The sequence below is a fragment of the Solanum lycopersicum genome, chromosome 1 (assembly GCF_036512215.1).
Source record: "Solanum lycopersicum chromosome 1, SLM_r2.1".
Lineage (NCBI taxonomy): Eukaryota > Viridiplantae > Streptophyta > Magnoliopsida > Solanales > Solanaceae > Solanum > Solanum lycopersicum.
Genome location: NC_090800.1, coordinates 75,191,308 through 75,217,852, shown reverse-complemented (window position 1 = coordinate 75,217,852; position 26,545 = coordinate 75,191,308). Strand labels below are relative to the sequence as shown.

At 34.2% G+C, this 26,545-nt stretch overlaps 2 protein-coding genes and 3 pseudogenes across 2 annotated transcripts; all 5 read left to right on the top strand.

The window, feature by feature from the left end:
* The first annotated feature begins 362 nt into the window (after nt 1–362).
* On the top strand, nt 363–2,023 carry LOC101245987 (probable aspartic proteinase GIP2). The gene is made up of 2 exons (XM_004229514.5): nt 363–959; nt 1,055–2,023. The coding sequence occupies exons 1-2, from the start codon at nt 446–448 to the stop codon at nt 1,828–1,830; spliced, it is 1,290 nt and encodes a 429-aa protein (XP_004229562.1). The 5' UTR covers nt 363–445; the 3' UTR covers nt 1,831–2,023.
* Nucleotides 2,024–2,446: 423 nt separating this feature from the next.
* Nucleotides 2,447–3,711, top strand: LOC101245694 (probable aspartic proteinase GIP2; annotated as a pseudogene).
* Nucleotides 3,712–4,002: 291 nt separating this feature from the next.
* Nucleotides 4,003–5,425, top strand: LOC101245396 (probable aspartic proteinase GIP2; annotated as a pseudogene).
* Nucleotides 5,426–6,617: 1,192 nt separating this feature from the next.
* Nucleotides 6,618–8,101, top strand: LOC101245094 (probable aspartic proteinase GIP2; annotated as a pseudogene).
* Nucleotides 8,102–9,090: 989 nt separating this feature from the next.
* LOC101244806 (probable aquaporin NIP7-1) lies at nt 9,091–11,121 on the top strand. The gene is made up of 5 exons (NM_001302908.1): nt 9,091–9,272; nt 9,672–9,896; nt 10,244–10,441; nt 10,526–10,587; nt 10,698–11,121. Exons 1-5 carry the CDS (start codon nt 9,096–9,098, stop codon nt 10,894–10,896), a joined length of 861 nt encoding a protein of 286 aa, NP_001289837.1. The 5' UTR covers nt 9,091–9,095; the 3' UTR covers nt 10,897–11,121.
* The last annotated feature ends 15,424 nt before the right edge of the window (nt 11,122–26,545 follow it).

Sequence of the window (26,545 nt, the reverse complement as noted above, 5' to 3'; positions counted from 1 at the left end):
CTTCTTCTTAGCTCTTTAAGAAGTAATGGAAGTGTTTCCTTATATAAGGACAACAATTTCCTTTTCTTTTGCCGATATTGGAGAAATGACTTTTCATTTGTAAGTGCAAATGACTTTTCATTTTCCCTCTAAAATAGTTACCTCACTTTTCATATTCTCTCTTTTCTTTTTCCATTCACACTTGCTAAATCCCAACAATTTTTATGTATTATTTAATACCAAAAGAAGACTAGATAAACAAATTGAAATGTATTTGTTTTATCTATTCAAATAGTCAACTTGGACATGTACATGTGAGACTCCAAACTTTTCCTCTAGACCATGCTGACTAAATTAATGAGCCATAAAAGAGTTTCACTCCCAAGGTCAATTAGAATAATAAAAGAGAAATTCATATAGATGTATAAATAAATTATAGCATTTGCTCTTTTTCTCTAGCACAAGAATGGAGACATTAACTTTTTTCCTCCTGTTATTTCCTCTACACAATATATTTTTTCTATGTTCATGTGAAGTACCACAAACAACCTTATATCTTCCAATCACCAAAGATGCATCAACTCTACAATACATTACAGAAGTAGGTCAAAGAACTCCTTTAGTCCCCATAAAACTCTTAGTCCATCTTGCTGGCAGAAGCTTATGGGTGGATTGTGACAAAGGTTACAAAAGTTCAACTTACAAACCAGCTGTATGTAATTCCACACTATGCTCTTTTGCCAACTCACATGCCTGTGGAGACTGCCTATTCAAATCTCAACTTCAGCCTGGATGCAACAATAATACATGCTACATTTGGGGTGAAAATCCATTGATTAATAGTTACATGGATCGCGCAGAAATTGCTGAAGATATATTGGCCATTGGTTCTACTCCTGGTGTTCGTATCACTTGGCAGAGGTTTATTTTCACTTGCGTTGAGTCCTATCTAGCAAGACGCCTAGCCAATGGAGTCACAGGTAATATATATATACATATAGAGAAAGCTAAATGTTTAACCTATTTGAGTGAAGGACATTTTTTGATTATTCAATTGTATTACATGTCTTACCAGGAATTGTTGGTTTTGGACATGAAAGTCCACTTTCTATTCCCAATCAACTTGGTTTAGACCCTACATTAAACAAGAAGTTTGGTATGTGTTTGAGCTCATCTACAAGATCTCGTGGAGTGATTTTCATTGGTTCTGGCCCTTATTATGTTTACAATCCTAAGAAGATCGACATCTCCAAGAATCTTGTCTACACCAAAGTAATCACAAACAGGGGATTTCTGTTATCTGAAGAGTATTATATCCAAGTTTCATCCATCAGGATTGCAGGACAAGACGTGCCGCTAAATAGAACCTTGCTATCTATTAATAAAAACAATGGAGTTGGTGGTACCAAAATCAGCTCAACAATACCTTTCACAATCTTGCATACTAGTATTTACGATGCTGTTAAAATTGCTTTCATCAAGGCACTTCCAAAGAATGTAACACTTGTAGAGCCTCCTATGAAACGATTTGGAGTTTGCTTTAGTTCCAAAAACATTAGAAGCACTAAGGTTGGACCAGATGTTCCTGTGATCGATTTTGTCTTGCACAAACCAAGTGCATTTTGGAGGATTTATGGAGCAAATTCGGTTGTACAAGTTAAAAAAGACGTTATGTGTTTAGCGTTGGTTGGACGAGACCAAACATGGGAACCATCGATTGTGATTGGAGGACATCAATTGGAAGAGAACTTGTTGGTATTTGACCTTCCAAAAAAGAAGATAGGTTTCAGCTCCTCACTCAAGCTCAAACAAACATCATGCTCCATGTATGATAATATCATTCAAGCATAAGAGTCCGTTTGAATTGACTTATTTTAAGTGTTTTTTATATGAAAATATACTTTTGTATTGTTTCCTATAGTAAAAAGGTAGTATTTTCAAGTCAAGAAGACAAAAATAAGTGAAAGAACACAACTTTAAGGCTCTATGTACCATTCTAGTTTTCATATTTCTTGCAATAAATAATCGCTACACATCTATTTTACATTTTTTTTTTCTATTCACCAACTTAGTTTACAAGCACCAATGATCTAGTGGTAGAAAATATACTAACATAATAAATTGAAGATAGAGTTTGGATCAGCACACATTATTAAATTCAACGTAACTTGGCCATGTGGGAGAACTCCATATTTGATTTCTCGTTTGGATCACACTTTATTAAATTCGAAGTCAAAGAAATAAGCTGGAACTATTGTAGAGTTTCACTCCCAAGGTCTAACAGAATAAACAAAATTGAGTCATATTTTCCTTATATTATACTCCCTCGATCATACATGATACTAATTTTTTTTGTAAGTTTGTTCGGTAAAAAAAAGATTCATTTCTAAACAAATGTTATAACATGTTTAAATGCTATAAGGGAAATAAATTGACAACTCTGTATCATTCTTAATATACCTGCCTGTCTAAATCAGCTCGACCACGGCCTGGATGCAACAACAATACTTGCCATTCTTTTGTTGTAAATCCTGTTATTAATACTTACACGTACAGTGCAGAACTCGGTGAGGATGTGTTGGCAATTGGTGTACAGCCAATCACCCTTGTCTCTCAACCAAGAATTATTTTCATTTGTGTTGAGTCTTATATAATGGAACGTCTCGCCAAAGGAGTCACAGGTAATTGAATTATATTACATGTGTCTGTCTCATCTAAGAAAAAAGTACTTTATAGAGATCACATATACCTTTTAATTATTCAATGTATCTGATCGCGGGCAATTTATTTTATGTGTTAACCACAGGAATTGCAGGTTTTGGATACAATAGTACAATATCCATTCCTAATCAACTTGCTTTATTAGACTCAAGATTCAGCAGGAAGTTTGGTATTTGCTTGAGTTCATCTACGAGATCTAGTGGAGTTATTTTCATCGGTTCTAGTCCATATTATGTGTACTATCCTATGATTGATATCTCCAAGAATCTTGTCTATACCCCTCAAGTCACAAAACGAATCCTTCGGAGTACCATGTCAAAGTTTCATCCATTCGACTAGCAGGAAAAGAGGTGCCACTTAATAAAACATTGTTATCTATTAATGAGAAGAGGAAATGGTGGAACAAGAATCAGCACAACAACACCTTTCACTATTATGGACACTAGCATTTATAAAGCTGTTAAAACTGCTTTCATTAACGCGCTTCCTAAGAATGTGATAATGGTAGATACTCCTATAAAGGGATTTGGAGCTTGCTTTAGTTCCAAAAACATTACAAGTACAAATGTTGGACCAGATGTTCCTGTTATCGATTTTGTCTTTCATAAGTCTAGTGCATTTTGGAGGATTTATGGAACAAATTCAGTGGTACAAGTTAGTAAGGATGTCAAGTGTTTAGCATTTGTGGGACAAGACCAATCATGGGCTCCATCGATTGTGATAGGGGGGCATCAATTGGAAGAGAACCTATTGATATTTGACCTTCCACATAAGAAGATAGGTTTCAGCTCCTCACTCAAGCTCCAACAAACATCATGTTCTAAGTACGATAACATCTCTAAGAATTAACAACAAACCTTCTTACCGAGGGAGATGATGAACTCTTATTTTCATTTTAATTAAAGTTCCCATTTCTTCTTCTTTTTTCTTTTTGTGCTCGTTGTATCAATAACAGACAGGATGAGTTGCACAATATGCTACAATGTTTAATTTCTCGTTTGGATATTCAAACTTTATTAGATTCAAAGTCAAGTTGTGATATGTAAGAAATAAGGAACCATTAAAGAGTTTCACTCCCAAGGTCAAACGGTATAAACAAATTAATTGAGTCATATTTTTCTTATATTATACTCCCTCACTTGTGATTCTATTTATTTTTTTAGGTCTTGTTTGATAAAGAAGGATCCCTTTCTAAATTTTAAAATAATTTAATTTAAGTTTGTTATTTTCTTATAGTCACAAACGGAAGGAAGCAAGAAACCAGTTATAAATTGGCAACTCTGTATCATTCTTATCATACCAAACATGTTGAGATTCAAACTTTCTTCATCTTCCAACATCTACACTTTCTTCCTCTTATTTCTTCTACTACTCAATATTATTTCTGTATGTTCATCTATCGAACTACCTACTATCCTAATCCTTCCGGTCACCAATGACTCATTAACCCTACAATACATTACGGTAATAGGGCAAAGAATACCTTTAAACTTCACAGTCCACCTTGGTGGCGGACTGTGAAAGTGGTTACACTAGCTCAACTTACAAACCGACTCGATGTAAGTCCAAACAATGTTCTTTTGCCAAGGTTAAGTTTGATGCCTATGGAGACTACTGCCTAACAGAACCTAAGCCTGGATGCAACAACAATACATGTCATACTCTTGTTGCAGAACTCGCTGAGAATGTGTTGGCAATTGGAACAGCTCCAGTTGTCCTCGTCTCTCAGCGAAGATTTATCTTTACTTGCGTTGAGTCTTATATGATGAAACATCTCGCCAAAGGAGTCACAGGTATTCAATCATATATGTTATGCATCAGTTGTATCTTTAGATATATCTTAATTTGACCATGTAATGTGTCCACAACAGGAATTGTAGGTTTTGGACACAACAGTACAATTTCCATTCCCAATCAAATAGCTTGATTAGACTCAAAATTTAGCAGGAAGTTTGGTATTTGTTTGAGCTCCTCTACAAGATCTAGTGGAGTTATTTTCGTCGGTTCTACTCCGTATAATGTTTACAATGATATCTCCAAGAATCTTGCATACACCCCACTAGTTGGAAATTCCATGGACTTTTTGACTCCTATGGAGTACCATGTCAAATGTTACGTCCATTCGAATCGCACGAAAAGAGGTGCCACTTAATAAAACATTGTTATTTATTAATGATCAAGGACATGGTGGAACAAGAATCAGCACAACAACACCTTTCACAATTTTGGACACTAGCATTTATCAAAGTAGTTAAAACTGCTTTCATCAATGCGCTACCTAAGAATGTGACAATGGTAGATCCTCCTATGAAGCGATTTGGAGCTTGCTTTAGTTCCAAAAACATAAGGAGCACAAACGTTGGACCTGTGATAGATTTTGTCTTCCACAAGAAGAGAGCATTTTGGAGGATTTATGGTGCAAATTCGGTAGTACAAGTTAGGAAGGACGTTATGTGTTTAGCATTTGTTGGAGTAGACCAAACGTGGAAACCATCGAATTGTTATAGGAGGATATCAATTGGAAGAGAACTTGTTGGTATTTGAACTCCAAACATCATGTTCTAAGTACGAACACGCCTCTAAAAGTTAACATGTTGAAACTTCTTAATTACACAAGACAGATATATGAACTCCTATTTTTATTTTCAAAGTTTTTCATTTCTTATTGTGTTTTCTCTGTACTGTGCTCGTTGGAATTTATAATAACTGTTTGTATTTTTCTTTAGATTTCCAACGGCTCTAGCTAAGTGTGTTACAATTTTTTACAACCATACAAGACCAAAATAGATAATATTCCTACAGGAGAATGAGCTTCTTCATATAGAGTATAGTCTAATTTGACTTTTCACAGAGTTTAAGAAAAAATAAAAAAACTTTTGATAATATGGTCATAAATTAAAGTTACGTTAAATGTTCAAAATTATCCTTTAATCATGTGACCTTATATTAAACATATCACTTGTTACCAAAAAGATATTATTCTTTTTTAAATAGACTAAGAAAAATATTTTTTTTTAAACGGAAGGAGCATTAAGTATTACTATAATAGCCAAGAGGCCAAGTGACATTATTTTATTATCCATTTAAGAAGTCAAGAATTGATGAATATTAACTCAATAGATATTGCCTATCCAGAGATCATAATATCGTTCAAACGAAGAAAGAAAAGGAATGATGAAAGGATAATCCTATTATTATGTCAAAAACCATTAGTGTGGGTCACATGCACAAACATACATCGATCCAAAGTATTTTGAATTATTCAGCTCGTAGAGATTCAAATACCATAGAAATAAACTCTCTATCCTTACAAATCACATTACATACACAATTATAAATCCAAAGTAGTAGGTATTTAATTATTAAAGTAGATCTAAACATCTAGAAAGAGAGAGAGGGATACAAACAAATGAATTGTGCATGGCACTAATTACAAATTAAAATTATAAGTCACTTGTAATATTTTGATAATTGTTGTGAAATTATAAATTAAAAAAGGAAATAGTAACTAGTTAAAAAACGTAGTGCCAAATGAACGAAATCGATTAAAATGTCAAAATTCTGAACCCAAATTTAAAAATTAGTCTATATATTCAATCAAAGTAAAATGAAAATAATAGTAGGAACGTAACATAACTATTAAACCTAATAATTTTTATTTTAATCATGACTCCACACCTAATTTCTTCTGAACTTTAAAAGAACATAAATGATATGATTATAAAGAGGTTTATTTGATATTTTTCATTTGCATCATGCTGACTACATTTAATTCAAAGTCAATATGGAGTCATTATAAGTCAACCGCTATAAACAAAAAAAATATCAAATCAAAATGAAAGTTGGGTCACAATTTCCACATAGTTAATTATGTTAACAATAATAAAACATGGAGTCATTATAGTGTTTCACACTCAATGTCAAACGGAATAAACGAAAAAAAAAACTCAAACAAAAGTTATACTTGCCATACTTTTGATGGAAATCCCATTATTGATACTTATACTGGTGTAGAACTTGCTGAGGATGTGTTGGCCATTGGTTCAAAGCCAGTCGTCCTTGTATCTCAGCTAAGGTTTTTGTTCACTTGCATTAGGTCTTTTATAATGACACATCTCTGCCAAAGGAATTACAGGTATTCAACTGTTGTGACTGTCTCATCTAAAAAAATACCTTTTAATTATTCATAATAATTGATACTCAATCTTTCTGTCTTAATTTATGTGGCATACTTAGAATTTTGAGATTTCAAACTTTTAAACTTTGACCGTGAATTCAGATATATAGAAGTTCTAAGTTTTTTAAATAAAATTTATAGATTTGATCAATACTACGTAAAAATACTATAGATTCCCATAACTAATTAACAACATAAGATATCTAAAAGACATATATAAATAAATTTTGATGAAAGAAAAATTTAGTTAACTCTCAAAACTTTAATTGTCCCACATAAATTGAGACGAACAGTTTGAGTTAGTAACCTATTGCCTACTTTGATCCCCATCTAAAAAAGTCTTAACCTTTTGAATGAAAGCACTTCTTTATTATATTATGTCTCAATCACAGGAATTGCAGGTTTTGGACACAATAGTACAATTCCCATTCCTAATCAACTTGCTTCATTAGACTCAAAATTCAGTAGAAAGTTTGGTATTTGCTTGAGCTCATCTACAAAAATCTAGTGGAGTTTTTTCATTGGTTCTACTTCATATAATGTTTACAATTCTATGATTGATATCTCCAAGAATCTTGTATACACCCCACTAGTCAAAAATACCTTTACCACTTCAAAGTTTTCAGAGTACCATGTCAAAGTTTCATCCATTCGAATAGCGGGAAAAAATGTACCACTAAATAAAACAATGTTAAAAACTAAGCAAGGAGTTGGTGGAACAAGAATTAGCACAACGACACCTTTCACAATTTTACACACTACCATTTATGATGCTGTTAAAACTGCTTTCATCAACGCGCTTTCTAAGAATGTGACAGTTGTAGAGCCTCCTACGAAACAATTTGGACTTTGCTTTAGTTCAAAAAACGTTAGAAACACAAATGTTGGACCAGATGTTCCTGTGATTGATATTGTTTTTCACAAGAAGAGTGCATTTTGGAGAATTTATGGATCAAATTCAGTGGTACAAGTTAATAAGGATGCTATTTGTTTAGCATTTGAGGGACAAGATCAAACAAGGGCACCATCAATTGATATAGGAGGATATCAATTGGAAGAGAACCTCTTGATATTTGACCTTGTAGAAGAAAAGATAGGTTTTAGCTCTTCACTCAAACTTCAACAAACATCATGTTCTGAGTACGAAAAAACATCATGAACTTTTTATTTTGATTTTGAAGTTTTCATGTTCCTTTTTTCATTTCTATGCTCGTTGGTGTTAAATCCTACCAACACCTATCTCTTTTTTTTTTGGTTTTTTTTTGTTTCCCGCGTTAAATCCTATCAACACCTATCTCTTCTTTTTTTTTTGGTTTTTTTTTCCCACCCGGTGTTCGGAGCCCACATTAGAGCTCCAACTAAATTCGAATTACGCACTGCAGGACCCATTTGAGGGTGGTGCTCCCAACATAATTTTGTTCGGCTAAACACCTATCTCAATTACTCTCGGTTGCACATATTTGTTCTTTTTCCCTTTATTTATTTATTGTCTAAGAGAAAGTGTCATTATTAATTTCTTGGATAATATCAAAAATATTATACTAGGTTTGACTTCGTAATACTAACTTCTCTCTTCTAATTTGTAATTATATATATATATATATATATATATATATAAAATACAATCTCCTCCCTTGTTTAGGCATTATAAATGTATCGATCATATCTTGGGTAAATGAAATGACATTAGGTGTGGTTAGGTTTTATAAGATAGGAGAAGGGAAAAATATGAGTGGGAACAAGAATGGTGACAAACAATATAATCTTGATCGATATAACTTGTTTGATTTAATACTTAGTTAATGCTTTTATATTAATGTATTGTTCTCTCCTGTGATAAATAATCGAGTAAGTAAAAATCTTAAAGAGTTTAAACGTGTAATCTTATGATAATAACAAGTCAAAGGCTTATTTAAATGAAATAATGGACACGCTAAAATGCATGAACAACCTTTTCCATACTTTGGGAGTGACACAAGAAAAGTGTGTTGATTTTTCAGTTGAACTTGCACCTTCTTATATACTTAAAAGATTATTAAACTATACTAAGAAACTTACAATATATAACAAATGAATTAACGATAAATTATCTATTTTACATCATCTTTACCTTGCATTAATTATTTGATTACTTTATAAACGATTCATTATGCAACTTATGAATTAAACTTACTTTTTTTCATGTCCACAACACACAAAGGGAGATATTATTAGTTAAATGATCATGAAATTGCCTTCTTACGAAAATGGTTTATCCGTCGAATTTCAAGTTGATGCATCAGCAAGTGAACAATCTACATATGATCAAGAGACCACATCAAGCAATGTAGAGATGTTGGAGAGGAGAAACGTTTGCAACTCAATACTAGGAATTGATCCAATCTTCCTTCGTATGGTTAGCATGATCGTTAATTTCTCCTCACTTCATGATTTAACGATGTATTCAGAAATTTTTAACATTTATATGTATATAAAATAACTATTTTTGAAAAACTATATACATACATTTTGTACATTTCTCTATATTCACAATATAAATTTGGACCAAGGATGTTGATCTGACCATCCTTTACTGACGTGGCTACGCCATTGACCATGCAGATCTAACATATAAGTATTAGGTGCATGCCAATGACGATCCACATATAGAGTGACAATTGAACATCCTTTCTATACATGTATATTAAACATTAAACATGCTCAGAGAAATTCCTAGCTTCGCCAATGCACGTTTGAAAACAGCAAGTATAGTTAACCAAATGAAAAGCTCAATTATTTTGGATAATTTTTGTAGGTTTTGGCAGAAGCATTAGGGACATTTTTGCTAATGTTTTGTATATGTGGTATGATGGCAAGCATGGAAATAATGGGAGTGCAAGTGGGACTTATGGAATATGCAACCACAGCAGCACTAACAGTAGTAGTTGTAGTCTTCTCTATTGGCCCTATCTCTGGGGCTCATATTAATCCTGCAGTCACTTTAGCATTTGCAGCTGTTGGACATTTTCCATGGTCCAAGGTTTGCAACTCTTTTTAAGTTTTTCAGATTCTTATAATAGTCATTTTCATTTTCTTCCTTGTGGTCTCAAATTTGAGCCCGAGAATAAAGAAATCAATAGTAGGAAATGTTTTCCTTATATGGATTTATTACACAATGCAAATCTGAATTAATTGAGCGATATTTTAAGGATTCTGAATATCAGATAACTATATATATATATATATATTAAAAGATTGAATGTTTGAAGTCATGGTAGTTAAAATGAAGGACAATAATAGTCAAAAAGTTAAATTGTTATAGTAAAATTAATCAAGGTATCTTAATTTTGAATTTAGGTTCTTATTTTCTAAAATTATCTTTTTTAGGTTCCACTTTATGTAGTGGCACAAGTGGGAGGTTCAATATTGGCTACATATACAGGAAAATTGGTGTATGGATTAAAAGCAGAATTTGTGACAACAAAACCTCTACATAGTTGCACTTCAGCATTTTTTGTGGAGCTTTTGGCAACCTTCATTGTTCTCTTCCTAAGTGCATCATTGACAAATTATGATCCTCAATCAGTAAGATAACCCTATAAAAAAAATATTTTTTGATTTTTCGATACTTATATTAAGTGTTAAATTAAATATTTTTATCGTTTATAGACAGGACCATTATCTGGATTTCTTGTTGGTGTGGCCATTGGATTGGCTGTCCTAATTTCAGGGTAATTTACCATTGCATGTCATATACGATTTTATAAATATACGTTATACTTAAAACTCGTACATATAAGATGGTACGATTTATATATTTTTGTTCGATTGTGAAATGCAGCCCCGTTTCAGGAGGATCAATGAACCCAGCACGATCGTTAGGACCAGCAATTGTTGCATGGAAATTTAATAACTTATGGATATATGTTATAGCCCCAATCATAGGAGCTGTTGCAGGAGTTGTGTTTTATCGATTTTTACGCCTTCAAGGATGGTCTTGCAAACCTAATTCTACTCCAACAACTCATCAACACATATAAAGTCCATCTAACTAATAATTTTAGCTTAGTATAAAACTTTAACTTATATTTTAATGGTATTATTTGTGGAAGTTTTCTACTCAATAAAATGTAGGTTTGATTCTTGCAACTTTTCTTTTCCTTATGTAGGTAGAAATTAAGTTACTAAAGAATATGTATATACATACATTCTATTTAGAGCATTGATGTAATGACTCGGACCCGAAAGTTATTTTTTTTTGATAATTTTGAATAGTCGTTTAACTATATTAATTAATTTGGGGGTAATTTAGTTAATTTTAATAATAATGGGTCAAGTCTGAAATATTAATATAGGTTAATAAGGAGTGCTAATTTTAATAACATAAGTAATTTAGAAAAAAAAATAACTGATATTTGCTATTGAAACAAGGAGAGAACTGGCGGCTATAGAGAAAATAACGAAGGAAAATATTGAATGAATTGGTAAGGTAATCAAAGCTTCTCCCTTTCAATGTATTTATTTAATAATTTAGATAATTTGATTTCTGAAAATTTGAAGTGTACTGTCGGTATGTTGGAAAAGGGACAATTTATTAGCGTAGGTCCTAGAGAAATTTTGAGAATTATTAAATCTCCTAAGAACACTAACCAATATGTAATGTTATTATATTAGTGTCTTTGTGGTATTAAATTCAAAGTGGGAACGAGGAAGACTTATGGTGTGCTGTATTGCACGTTCTGGCGGCTTGAAATATGTAAGGGACAAGAGGCGGTGTTAACCTTATAATTATTATTATATTCCTTTATGGTTTGTCATCAAATTTTGGAGGCTAAGTGAAATAAGGTAGTGGCTTGAATCAAAGAAGTCAATGAAGTTAACAATTGGATAAAATAATAAGGTTTGATGGAAATATGGAATGAAAAAAATAATTTAAGGGGAATGGTTGTATGTAGTTAAAGTAGTCTGTACATTGTTCTGGAAATGTATGAACAAAATTGAATGTGATTTGAATGTATAGTGATGAGCCAATCATAAGATTGGAATAAAGGGGTGTTGAAAAGAAAAAAAAATAATAATCCTGCAACGTTTTTGTTCGAATTTATTCAGGTGTAATTTTTATAGTTTTGATTATTATATTATGATTTAAGTTTTGATATATTAGTATAGATATTTAATTATTAGATGAGTGGTATTTTGTGAGTGTCATTCGAATTATGAAATTGAAAAATATGATAGTTGAAATGTTAGTTGGCATCAAGAATTACGAACTTGATTATAAATTTTGGGTGAATTTTTAGGTTAAGATTAAACACATAAAAGTTCGAGTATTGTTAGTTCCGAAACCTTATTGTAAATATATACTTGAATAGATTCCATTGGTTCGGAAGCTCAACGGAAAGGGAAGGCTCAAGTCCAAGAGTAATTATTCGATTGACTAAGGCAAGTGGATTTCTAAACTCTTGTTAAGCGTACGAAATTCGTGTACTTCCTTGTGTGATGTTGAGAATGATTTGGAGACTTGATGTTTATTTGTTGGTGTTGTATTTCTTGTTGTAAATTGTGCTTTGTTATCAAATGGTTATCTCCTCCTTTTCATTTGAGCATGTCATTTGCATTGTATCTGAGACATGGTTGTGGTAAGAGGATGATGTACTATTTTCGAGGATCGTATCGCGCGCCGCGATGGATTTTATATTTCGAGGGACGTATCATGCGCCGCGAAGGTTACTATTATTGAGGGTCGTGTCGTGCGCCGCGACAGATGCATGGACAGATATGTCCCCCATGGGTCCCGGACTAAGAGACAGCGGGTGTGTATCGTTAGGGAAGACATGCATCACTATACTTGACATTGCATCTCATGGCATTACACATTTTATTATTGATGAACTTGAACACGTGTTTTGCTGATCTTGTGAGTGTTTCTCTGTGAAGCTTGTGACTGTTGAATATTGAGTTGTTATTGAGAATGTGTAAACTGATGGAGTGTGGTTATTGAGTCGTGTGTTTTGTAAACTGTAAACTATTAGACTGTAGCGTGGAGGTTTAGATATGGTGTAAGAAGTGCCCGTATTTTGTTCACTTAACTTGTGTTTAGAAGTTTGCTTGTTGGGTACCGCGTGGTTTGGTACTCACTCCTTGCTTCTACAAATTTTTGTAGGATACGAGCCTGGATCTTCGTGATACCTGTCATTCTTTTCGTTTTCGAGGCATCTTGTGGAGGATTGTGAGGTAGCTGCTTGTCATCTCAGCGAACTTTCCTACTCCAGTTTATGACTTTGTTTTTACTTGAAAGACAACTTCATGTTAGACTTCTATTTTATTTCAATTCTAATATTTATATTAGAGACTTGTGCATGTGACAACCTGATTTTGGGGATTGAATTAATATGACTTGGTTTCATAATAGGAATTGTAGATGGATTGTCATTTACTTCCGCACTTTGTTAGATATTTGGTTTTAGGCTGACTTGTCTTGGTGGGATAAGACGAGTGCCATCACACCCATTTTTGGGTCGTGACAAAATGGTATCAGAGCCCCAGGTTCATAGGTCTCACGTGTATACAAGCCGAGTCTACGTAGAGTCTCAAGGATCAGTACGGAGACGTCTGTACTCATCTCTAAGAGGCTATAAAGATTACTAGGAAACTTCCTTTTGTTCATTCTTTCTCATCGTGCTTAGTTACCTTCGTTAGTACTGAGTTGTTGTATACTTTTTTTGACAGATGACGAGGACTAGAACTAATGTTACTGGTGGTAGAGGGGAGGCACTTCTCGAGGCAGTTGTTGAGGCCCCAGCTAGGGGTAGGGGTAGATCTCGAGCTAGAGGTCGTGCTAGTAGTACGACAGTAGCCAGAGGTCGTGGACGTGGAGCAACACCATTGAGAGGTAGTGCTAGAGAGGTCTCTACCGAACCTCAGATTGATGACAGAGAGGACCAGGTTCCTCCAGATCCCATAGTCACACATTTGCTTCAGGATACGCTATTGAGGGTGTTAAGTTTGCTAGAGGGCTTTTCTCAGGGTGGTGGTGCAACTACCACACCACATGACTCTCGTACTAGAGAGGGGGCTCAGACCCAAGAGCAGCAACAAGCTCCGATTGCTCAGGATGCGGTGGGGCAACTACCAGTAGATCCCGCGGTTCATAATGATATTGCACCAGCAGTTGGGGGTCAAGTTGCATCTATGGTTGTTCTGACAGAGGATGAGCAGCGTAGGTATGAGAGATTTCGAAAGATGGACCCACCTCAGTTTCAGGGTGGGAAGAGCGAGGACGCTCATGAGTTTCTAACTACCTGCCGAGAGTTACTAGAGGTGGTTGGATTAGCTGAGTCACATGGGGTTAGATATGTTACACTCCAGCTTCGTGGACCAGCGAGAGACTGGTGGAGGACTTATTCGGGGGTTTTGCCAGTTGGATCTCCTCCAGTGACTTGGAAGCAGTTTGCTAGTGCATTCCAAGATCGTTTTATCCCATGGAGCGTGAAAGAGGAGAGTCGCTTGAGGTTTGAGAGTCTGATACAGGATGGTTTATCAGTTACAGAGTATGAGGTGCGTTTTTGCCAGTTGTCTAGGCATGCGTTGGCCATTATTCCAAATGAGACAGAGAGGATTCGCAGATTTGTGAGGGGATTGACTTTCTCTATCAGGTCAGCTGTGTTTCGGACATCTAGGGAGGGGACTTCTTTTCAGTCCATTGTGAGCGCCGCCAAAGAGGCAGAATTGATGGAGAGAGAGGAGTTTGGGGACCCTAAAAGGGCCCGTATATCAGGACAGTTTCATGGTGCCTCATCTGGAGGTAGGGGATCACAGAGAGTGAGTGGTTCTTTTCAGCAGCGGGGACCTATTCATGCATCTATGCCGACATTTGAGGGTGGCCAGACATCTAAGGGTTCTTATAGCTCGGGTCAGAGCTCGTACGGTTCACAGCAGCGACCTACAGGGCGAGGAAATTATAGTGGGTTTTCAGGGTCCACACAACAGTTCCCAGGTCAGAGATTTTGTTTTACTTGTGGAGATCCCGATCATCTAATGCGGCAGTGTACTTCACAAAGGGGTTGTGGTGGGCCTCGACCTAATTCTTCATTCCAGACTAGACCACCAGCACCACAGGGTAGAGGTCGTGGCAGAGTTCAGTCAGGTAGAGGTGATAGAGTTTCTAGTAGTGGTGTTGCAGCTCAACAGAGTGGGGGTAGAGGTACCACCCAGGATGGAGGTGGACGAGGAGGCCACTGCTATGCTTTCCCCGGGAGACCTGAGGCGGAGACCTCCGATGCTGTTATTACAGGTATCATCCCAGTATGTCATCGACCTGCGTTTGTGTTGTTTGATCCAGGTTCTACATTCTCTTATGTGTCTACGTATTTTGCTACTAAATTTGATATGATATGTGATAGCATGACTGTACCTATTCGTGTTTCTACACCCGTGGGTAAGCCCTTAGTGGTGGATCGAGTGTATCGATCCTGTCTTGTTTCTTTGGCTGGGTATGACACTTGGGTAGACTTAATCATTCTGGGGATGATGAACTTTGATGTTATCTTGGGTATGGATTGGCTTTCTCGTTATCATGCTGTCCTTGATTGTAATGCTAAGACTGTGACTTTAGCAATGCCTGGTGTTCCGAGGGTTGAGTGGAAGAGTGTTAGTGGTTCTTATCCTAGAAAGGTCATCTCTTTTATCCGTGCTCAGAGATTGGTGGAGAGGGGGTGTTTGTCTTACTTAGCTTTTATTCGGGATACTAGTGTTGAACCACCTTCCATGGACTCTGTTCCCGTGGTTCAGGAGTTTCTCGATGTATTCCCTTCTGATCTTCCAGGTGTTCCTCCCGATAGGGATATCGATTTTGCTATTGATTTGGAGCCAGGCACTAAGCCTATTTCTATACCTCCATATTGTATGGCCCCAGCAGAGTTGAAAGAATTAAAGGATCAGTTGCAAGATTTATTGAGTAAGGGTTTTATTCGCCCTAGTGTATCACCTTGGGGTGCCCCTGTATTGTTTGTGAAGAAGAAGGATGGGACTATGAGAATGTGTATTGATTACAGACAGTTGAACAAGGTAACAGTTAAGAATAAGTATCCTCTTCCGCGTATTGATGACTTATTTGATCAGTTACAGGGAGCATCATTGTTCTCTAAGATTGATTTGAGGTCTGGGTATCATAAGTTAAAGATTAGGGCATTAGATATCCCTAAGACAGCTTTTCGGACCCGGTATGGGCATTATGAATTCCTAGTGATGTCCTTCGGATTGACTAATGCCCCTGCAGCATTCATGGAGTTGATGAATGGGGTGTTTCGACCATACCTTGATTCTTTTGTGATTGTTTTCATTGATGACATCTTGGTTTACTCTAAGACTGAGGAGGACCATGTCCAACACCTGAGGATTGTACTTCAGAGGTTGAGAGAAGAGAAAATGTATGCCAAGTTCTCAAAGTGTGAGTTTTGGCTTACTTCTGTGACATTCTTGGGACACGTGGTGTCCAAGGAGGGTATTAGAGTAGATCCGGCCAAGATTGAGGCAGTTAGGGGCTGGACGCGACCTATTTCACCTACTGAGATTAGGAGTTTTGTGGGATTGGCAGGCTATTATCGATGATTTGTTCAGAGTTTTTCTACTATTGCAGCTCCATTGACTAGATTGACTCGACAGGATGTGAGCTTTCAGTGGTCTGATGAGTGTGAGGAGAGCTTTCAAAAGCTCAAGACTTTGTTGACTTCTGCTCCTGTGTTGACTCTACTTGAGGAAGGTGTAGACTTTACTGTGTATTGTGATGCTTCTGGAGTTGGTTTGGGTGGTGTGTTGATGCAGAAGGGGAAAGTGATTGCTTATGCTTCTAGGCAATTGAAATCCCATGAGAAAAACTACCCTACTCATGATTTGGAGTTGGAGGCTGTGGTATTTGTACTTAAGTTATGGCGTCATTATTTGTATGGGGTGCATTGTGAGATCTTCACTGATCATCGGAGTCTTCAGTATATCTTTAGCCAGAGGGATTTGAACTTGAGGCAACGAAGATGGCTTGAGTTGCTGAAAGACTATGATGTGACCATTCTGTATCATCCAGGAAAGGCCAATGTTGTGGCCGATGCTCTGAGTAGGAAGACTCCTAGCATGGGGAGTCTTGCAGCGCTTAGTATTATGGAGAGACCATTGGCTAGAGATGTGCAGATATTAGCTAACAGTCTTGTCCGCTTGCAAATTTCAGAAGAGAGTGATGGGATGATTGCTTTTATTGAGGCTCGGTCTTCTTTAGTCGAGCAAATCCGTGCACACCAGTTTGATGATGAAAAATTATGTCTCATTCGAGACAAAGTATTGAGAGGGGAAGCTAAGGAGGCTGTCCTTGATTCTGATGGTGTATTGCGGATCGGAGGCAGAATTTGTGTGCCTAGGACAGGCGATTTGATTAGATTAATTCTTGAAGAGGCCCATTGTTCTCGGTATTCCATCCATCCGGGAGCGGCGAAGATGTATCATGATCTGAGTCAACATTATTGGTGGTGTGGGATGAAGAGAGATATTTCAGACTTTGTTTCGAGGTGTTTGACTTGTCAGCAGGTCAAGTATGAGCACCAGCGGCCCGGGGGTGTATCTTAGAGGATGCCTATTCCTACTTGGAAGTGGGAGCGGATTACTATGGACTTTGTTGTGGGTTTGCCTACCACAGTGGGTGGTTATGACTCTATTTGGGTTGTTGTTGATAGGCTGACCAAGTCTGCCCACTTTATCCCGGTTCGGGTGAAGTATACAGCAGAAAAGTTAGCTGAGCTATATATCAGTCAGATTGTGCGACTACATGGAGTTCCTCTTTCTATCATATCAGATCGAGGTTCACTATTTACTTCTCACTTCTGGAAGGCATTACAACATGGTCTGGGTACTCAGTTAGATATGAGTACGACATTTCACCCTCAGACAGATGGTCAATCTGAGCGGACCATCCAGGTTTTGGAAGATATGCTTCGAGCGTGTGTGATCGATTTTGGTGCAAGATGGGATCGACATTTACCCTTAGCGGAGTTTGCCTATAATAACAGTTATCACTCTAGTATCCAAATGGCCCATTTGAGGCATTGTATGGTAGACGGTGTAGATGTCCTATTGGTTGGTTTGATTCGGCGGAGATGGACTCTTTGGATACAGACTTACTTAGAGATGCTATGAAGCAAGTTCGTATGATTCAGTATAGATTATTGACAGCTCAGAGTCGACAAAAGAGTTATGCAGATCGGAGAGTTAGAGCCTTGGTGTTTATGGAGGGTGATCATGTTTGGCTTCGAGTATCACCCATGAAGGGTGTGATGAGGTTTGGAAAGAAGGGCAAGCTTAGCCCTAGGTTCATTGGACCTTTTGAGATTTTGAGCCGAGTGGGAGAGGTGGCCTATAAGCTGGCCTTGCCACCTAGTTTGTCGGCAGTTCATCCTGTTTTCCATGTCTCTATGCTTTGAAAGTATATTCCGGATGAATCTCATGTGATTTCACTCGATTCTGTGGAGCTGGGTCCAGACTTGACATTTGAGGAGGAGCCTATAGCTATTTTGGATAGGCAAATTCGAAAGCTTAGGACCAAAGAGATTGCTTCAGTGAAGGTGCAATGGAAGCACCGATCAGTGGAAGAGGCAACTTGGGAGACAGAGTCTGACATGCGTGCGAGATACCCCCAGCTTTTTGAAGCTTCAGGTACTTTATTTCACCTTATGTTCGAGGACGAACATGATTTTTAGTGGTGGATAATGTAATGACTCGGACCCGAAAGTTATTTTTTTTGATAATTTTGAATAGTCGTTTAACTATATTAATTAATTTGGGGGTAATTTAGTTATTTTTAATAAAAATGGGTCAAGTCTGAAATATTAATATAAGTTAATAAGGAGTGCTAATTTTAATAACATAAGTAATTTAGAAAAAAAATAACTGATATTTGCTATTGAAACAAGGAGAGAACTGGCGGCTATAGAGAAAATAACGAAGGAAAATATTGAATGAATTGGTAAGGTAATCAAAGCTTCTCCCTTTCAATGTATTTATTTAATAATTTAGATAATTTGATTTCTGAAAATTTGAAGTGTACTGTCGGTATGTTGGAAAAGGGACAATTTATTAGCGTAGGTCCTAGAGAAATTTTGAGAATTATTAAATCTCCTAAAAACACTAACCAATATGTAATGTTATTATATTAGTGTCTTTGTGGTATTAAATTCAAAGTGGGAATGAGGAAGACTTATAGTGTGTTGTATTGCACGTTCTGGCGGCTTGAAATATGTAAGGGACAAGAGGCGGTGTTAACCTTATAATTATTATTATATTCCTTTATGGTTTGTCATCAAATTTTGGAGGCTAAGTGAAATAAGGTAGTGGCTTGAATCAAAGAAGTCAATGAAGTTAACAATTGGATAAAATAATAAGGTTTGATGGAAATATGGAATGAAAAAAATAATTTAAGGGGAATGGTTGTATGTAGTTAAAGTAGTCTGTACATTGTTCTGGAAATGTATGAACAGAATTGAATGTGATTTGAATGTATAGTGATGAGCCAATCATAAGATTGGAATAAAGGGGTGTTGAAAAGAAAAAAATAATAATAATCCTGCAACGTTTTTGTTCGAATTTATTCAGGTGTAATTTTTATAGTTTTGATTATTATATTATGATTTAAGTTTTGATATATTAGTATAGATATTTAATTATTAGATGAGTGGTATTTTGTGAGTGTCATTCGAATTATGAAATTGAAAAATATGATAGTTGAAATGTTAGTTGGCATCAAGAATTACGAACTTGATTATAAATTTTGGGTGAATTTTTAGGTTAAGATTAAACACATAAAAGTTCGAGTATTGTTAGTTCCGAAACCTTATTGTAAATATATACTTGAATAGATTCCATTGGTTCGGAAGCTCAACGGAAAGGGAAGGCTCAAGTCCAAGAGTAATTATTCGATTGACTAAGGCAAGTGGATTTCTAAACTCTTGTTAAGCGTACGAAATTCGTGTATTTCCTTGTGTGATGTTGAGAATGATTTGGAGACTTGATGTTTATTTGTTGGTGTTGTATTTCTTGTTGTAAATTGTGCTTTGTTATCAAATGGTTTTCTCCTCCTTTTCATTTGAGCATGTCATTTGCATTTTATCTGAGACATGGTTGTGGTAAGAGGATGATGTACTATTTTCGAGGATCGTATCGCGCGCCGCGATGGATTTTATATTTCGAGGGACGTATCACGCGCCGCGAAGGTTACTATTATCGAGGGTCGTGTCGTGCGTCGCGACAGATGCATGGACAGATATGTCCCCCATGGGTCCCGGACTAAGAGACAGCGGGTGTGTATCGTTAGGGAAGACATGCATCACTATACTTGACATTGCATCTCATGGCATTACACATTTTATTATTGATGAACTTGAACACGTGTTTTGCTGATATTGTGAGTGTTTCTCTGTGAAGCTTGTGACTGTTGAATATTGAGTTGTTATTGAGAATGTGTAAACTGATGGAGTGTGGTTATTGAGTCGTGTGTTTGGTAAACTGTAAACTATTAGACTGTAGCATAGAGGTTTAGATATGGTGTAAGAAGTGCCCATATTTTGTTCACTTAACTTGTGTTTAGAAGTTTGCTTGTTGGGTACCGCGTGGTTTGGTACTCACTCCTTGCTTCTACAAATTTTTGTAGGATACGAGCCTGGATCTTCGTGATACCTGTCATTCTTTTCGTTTCCGAGGCATCTTGTGGAGGATTGTGAGGTAGCTGCTTGTCATCTCAGCGAACTTTCCTACTCCAGTTTATGACTTTGTTTTTACTTGAAAGACAACTTCATGTTAGACTTCTATTTTATTTCAATTCTAATATTTATATTAGAGGCTTGTGCATGTGACAACCTGATTTTGGGGATTGAATTAATATGACTTGGTTTCATAATAGGAATTGTAGATGGATTGTCATTTACTTCCGCTCTTTGTTAGATATTTGATTTTAGGCTGACTTGTCTTGGTGGAATAAGACGAGTGCCATCACACCCATTTTTGGGTCGTGACAATTGATGTGGTATACGTACATTATATGTTCTTGAATAACATAATACATAGGTGACCTCAAGAATTTGCCACTATTGGAAAATTGAGAATTATAATAGCTTGAGTGTTGGATAAAGTTTGTGCAAGTATCACTTTATTTTCACTCTTTGTATCAAATTTATCACTATATATACTATTTTATACGTATACCGTTTGACCCAAGAACAATGAATTTAGCTTAATTCACGAAATATGTTCTTATTGTTTTATGCTAGCCCACTATCAAAAATAATATATATAGATCGAGAAATATCTTATGTGGTCACTATTTTATTTTATTTTTTTCAAAAAACTTATGCATTTTCTAAAAAATGAAATTACAGAATAGGGATTCATCGGCACAATTAACTCCAACTTATGGAGATGTCGATTATGAAAATTATGAGCAAATTTCTCCTAATACTAATATGGAGATATTCGATAAAATGGTTTACAATATGAGGATTTAGAATTTGAAGACTTACAAAATTGAATTTCCTTTTTCTAATTTACGCTCATGAAATTAAAGAAAAGCTGTGCTAGTTTTGTAAACTTTGAATTAAACGATGCAATTTGTCTATTAGGAGTAATAGAAATATTTGTATATCTTATTTGAATAAAATAATGTTAGCAATTCATATCCAAAATCCAAACCCGTATAATAATTTTATATCAGTTTCATTTTCAAAATCCAAACGATACAATACTTCAAAAATAACAGTAACAAATATTAATTACTTAATAAATATATATAGACATATTCAAAGAAATACATTTGTGTATTTTTTTATTTCTTGTATATATGGTTTGTATATTTGTGTACATCTTTTTGGAAATGAAGATTCCAAAGGCTGCTTTTTAAGTTTGGAGTATGAGTTTATCTCGCACCTAGATCCAAGTCCTTAGGTAATTGTATAGGTGACAAATTTGCTTTTAGATAAAATGGTTGTATAAATAATTATGTAATATATTGATAGATGAGAATTTAGTCTCCTTATATGAACTTGGACAAATCTTTCCTCATGAGCTAGCTTTTTGGGTTGAGTTAGGTTCAGAGGTGTGCAAAAATCGAACCGACCGATAAACCGAGCTGAAAAAATATTATTGGGTTTTTATGGGTTTATAAAAAAAATTACTAGGTTATTGATTTGATATCGGTTTTTATTATTGGGTAAATCGATCGGCCAATAAGACGATAAAAGTTTTTTGTTTTACCCTTCACAATTATTATATTAATGATAATTTAATATATAATTAGACACTATAACTATATCAAATTATTAGTACTCTACCAACTTCACACTTGGTCATTTTACTAGCTTTTACTGTTTACTCAAAACCTAATTATTAAAGTAAAAGGATCACAATTATAGCTATTTGAGTTTAGTTTTAGTTTTAGTAATCTTGTTGGACTATTTTATTTTAATTTTAGTTTGTAATTGTAAGTTGTATCATTTGCAAGTTTGTAAAGGTCCGTAATTTATGATGAACATAAAAAAGAAACATACTATGTTATGGTGGTAACATGTAATTATAGCTTTCGTACTATATTTCTCTTATTGATGCAATTTCTCATTATCTTTCTTGTTTCACTGTATCAAAGCATTTAGATAATGAGAAGGCATATAATATTTTACGGACATTTTCTTATTGAGAAAACCGAAAATTGAACCGATATGATCAAAAACCGATAAATAATATCTTATTGATTTGTTACTGTTAGCATATTTAAAAATAAAAAATCGATAAATTGAACTGATAATACATAAAACTAAACCAAACCGATCTATGCACACCCCTAGGTCCAGGTGTCATATCTTAACATAGTATTAGACTCAGACCCATCCAGAGTTGTTGTTCACCGATGATGGATCCCCATTTAGAAGTGTTCACCTTCAGTTGAGGTATAGGTGTGCGGGGATTGTTAAAATTTCCCACATCGATAGAGGAATGAAAATATGATCTCCTTATATGGACTAGGACAAACCTCCCCTCATGAGCTAGCTCTTGCGATCAAGTTAGGCACAACTGTCATATCTTAATAGATATTATATAGTATATAATATTATATACATATGAGGTATAAATATTTATCTGAAATATATGTATATATTTATAGACAATATATATATAATATCTATGCATTGCATCAATTCAACTTTCCTCAATAGGCCAAATTATTTTTTCAATCTCAACCAATTCAAATTTATTCTAAATAGATATTACGCTTGATATTTTGAGTCTTTTAATATATTATTTTCTTCAATAGGCCAATTTATTTTTTCAATCTCAACAAATTCAAATTTACTCTAAATAGATCTTACGCTTGACATTTCGAGTCTTTTAATATATTATTCATTTGAGACGATTTATGTTTTTGATAGGTCAAATTTTAAAATTTGAGCTAAAATTTGAATAGGTAGAATTATTTGCTTGACTAATACAATAAAACAAATTGGAAAAATTATTTAATTATACGATTTAATTACTCATCATAGGTATAGTTTTCTATAATTATCTTTCGCGGCTAACATTATACATTAGTTACGTGGGTTGACTTCGAGTTTATATAAATAGTCACTTTTATATATGTAAAATTCGCTAGAATATAGAAATACATATGTTTTATCTAACTGATATACATATAAAATTCAACTCTCTCCCACTATCTGCCCTCTCTCGCTCGCCTCTCTCCTTCCTCTCCCAATCTCGCTCGCGTCTCTCCTGCATTTTCCAGTCTCGCTCGTCTCTCTCCTCCCTATCTAAGTCTCGTTTCGAAATATACAAATACATATGTATAGTACAATGTACAATTATCTAACCGATATACATATATAATTCACATTACTCCCACTTTTTTCCCTCTCTCGCCTCTCTCATCTCTCTCCCAGTCTCGCTTACCTCTCTCCTCCATATAACATGTAGCTACGAATTGTAATTATCAAACTATAGCTATGGGTTACTTCTAAGCGGCTATATGTGAAAGTTCCCCTAAAACAAAATAGGGATAATTGTAGAGAATGACAAACTAATAATTTAAATTAAATGATGTAACTATCATTTCAGTTATTTCTTTTAATAAGCAAAATTTTTGTTACTTTGCTATTACAGGCCCCACTGAATTGTATAAATTATTTTAAAAAATAAAATAAAACGGACATTTTTTTCTTTTTTCTTCCTTTTATACAATCTCTTCTCCTATTTCCTTTAATTTTTTCCAAATCTTCTCTCCAAATTTAATTTCAAATTTTAAATTTCTCCAGCACGTCCTCATCGCGTTTTTAAAATTACTTCAAAAATTTCAGGTACCGCTTCTCATTCTTTCAATTTTTGATAATTTTTTTCACTTTTTTCAAACTACTTTTCACATTATTTCATAATTCATAAGATTTTTGGTTCAAATAATGGATGTCCAATCTCCATCGAAGAGATTCATAAGAGATATACCATTGAATGTCGAAAATAATGTTGAACACCCATCGTTTTTGTTGGGTCTAACTCAGAATTTTGGAGAGATTTCATGTTCAATGTCCAAATCGAATATAATGCAAGAGATTAGATTCAAATTGAGGAGTGATCCAATTAGATTTTTGGATGAAGGTATCAAAGATAAGACTGATGTTGTTGTTCGATTAAGTAAGAAAAGAAAAGATAAAATTAGCGTTTATACATAATACAATGATAAAACTAAAGTTGTCGTTTATGGGGCATTAGAGCAAGTTAAGGTGTACGTATAATCATTTATGTATATGTTACAATTTTATGTTATTTTTATATATTTTGTGTTATTTATGTCTTCTACTGTTGCTTATACAATTGTGGTTGTATAAATAAATAATATTAGTAGTAATTGTGTAGTGTTCATTTAACCATACAAATTTGCACACACTTATACACATACATAAATTGATATATTTCACTATACATACTATGTAACAATTATACATTTGAATTTGTTTGTATAAGTATAATATTAATAGTTATTACCTTGACTTTTTGTTGAATTCATAAAATCACTCTATTTGAATTCTATATGTATGAACTTTTCTGATTTCCATATATCTGTTTAATGTAGGAGAAACATCGTAGGTCATAAATTTGAAAGATTGTATTCCGTCAGTTTGATTGTTAAATACTTGTTTTACATAAAATTTGCTCAACAAAACAACATGTAAATGTTATTAATGAGCTTAAAATATAAGTGAAATTCAAAAAAAAAAAATCTTCAATAATAGGTGCAATGAAAGAGAATTTTCAGTTTTTTTTAGAGAAGGGTTGAAAATTGAAATAACGGAAAAAGAAGCTAAAAACATCCCTAATTATAGGAAATATCTAAAAAAAAAATCCTTTATTCATTTTTTGGTTTAAAAATATTTTTATAATATCTGTTTTTATCTAAAAATATACTTTGATTTATCTTTTTGATTCGCTTATACTTTGAAGATATTTTAAAATCATTTTTCTATAATTCAAAGATATTTTTAACTATTTTAGATAGAAATAAAAATTTTTGAGCAAATTGTCCCGTAAGAAAAAGTGGTCGAATCTTTATCTTATGTCATCAATGATAATTGAATTTCATATGGGTAAAAAAATTTAACTCAATATTTTTAAATTATTTTATAATATAAGGCCCTACCTATACATATACGTGAATTTAATTACTCTTTCATTTTCATTCTTTTAATTTGGGCCAATGATTCACAACTTGAATGTATCACACATCATCTTTTAGAAAAAATTGAAGACAAATAGGGAAAGGGGAAGACTTTTTCTTCCATGGAAATTTGTATTTATTTTTTTTGGTTCGGGGTCTGATTCTCACATTGAAGCTAAATTAATTTTAAATATACGTTGGAAAATCACACATTGAGATAAAACACTCTAACAAATATAATTCTATATTTGGAAGGACTTTTTTAATAAAATTCTGATTAAAAATAAAAAAAATACTTATTACTTCACTACAATCATCATTATAGTTAGTTTATAGAATTAATTTTTATAGACGACTGAGGAAGAACATTTTTAGTGGCTGACGTTTGGATGAAAGACCAAATAATGCAAATAAGAGCACCAAAAATTAAAGACAAAAAGACAGTCATTCTTCATATAGTTGCATGAAAACTACACAAAAGAGTAGTGTGTGTAATATTGATTCATAAATTTAAATATTAGCAATTACATAAAGTGTTAAACCCAATAATTATTATTCCGACTAAAATTAGCTTATTTTTAAAAATTATTTTTTCGAGAGTATTACTAGTGACTAGTAATAGTTAGAAGTACATCAGTTTGTTTTTTATCAATAAATTATAAAAATATTTTTTGAATAACAATTAACGTTTGACCAAACTTTTCAAAGAGTGTTTTCTAAAAAAACATTTCTCAAAAAAGTGTTTTTTGGTGAAAAAACTAATTTTTAAAAAAACTTCTAAAAATCGAATCCCAAAAAATTAAAATGACTTTTGTTACCCAAAAAATAACTTAATTTCTCTTTAAACTTGACAAACACCTCAATTTTTTAAAATAAACGTTTTTAATCTCTCAAAAACTTGCTCAAATAGATTAGAAATTAAAAATTAAAAATTATTTCCAACTATACCTTTACATCCATTAAAGAAG

Bases quoted from the DNA above. Each gene is read 5' to 3' on its own strand.
- LOC101245987 (XM_004229514.5), top strand. From the start codon at position 446: ATGGAGACATTAACTTTTTTCCTCCTGTTATTTCCTCTACACAATATA. The intron at 960-1,054 runs GTAATATATATA...ATGTCTTACCAG, and splicing joins CCTAGCCAATGGAGTCACAG to GAATTGTTGGTTTTGGACAT.
- LOC101244806 (NM_001302908.1), top strand. From the start codon at position 9,096: ATGATCATGAAATTGCCTTCTTACGAAAATGGTTTATCCGTCGAATTT. The intron at 10,442-10,525 runs GTAAGATAACCC...TATCGTTTATAG, and splicing joins CAAATTATGATCCTCAATCA to ACAGGACCATTATCTGGATT. The intron at 10,588-10,697 runs GTAATTTACCAT...TGTGAAATGCAG, and splicing joins TTGGCTGTCCTAATTTCAGG to CCCCGTTTCAGGAGGATCAA.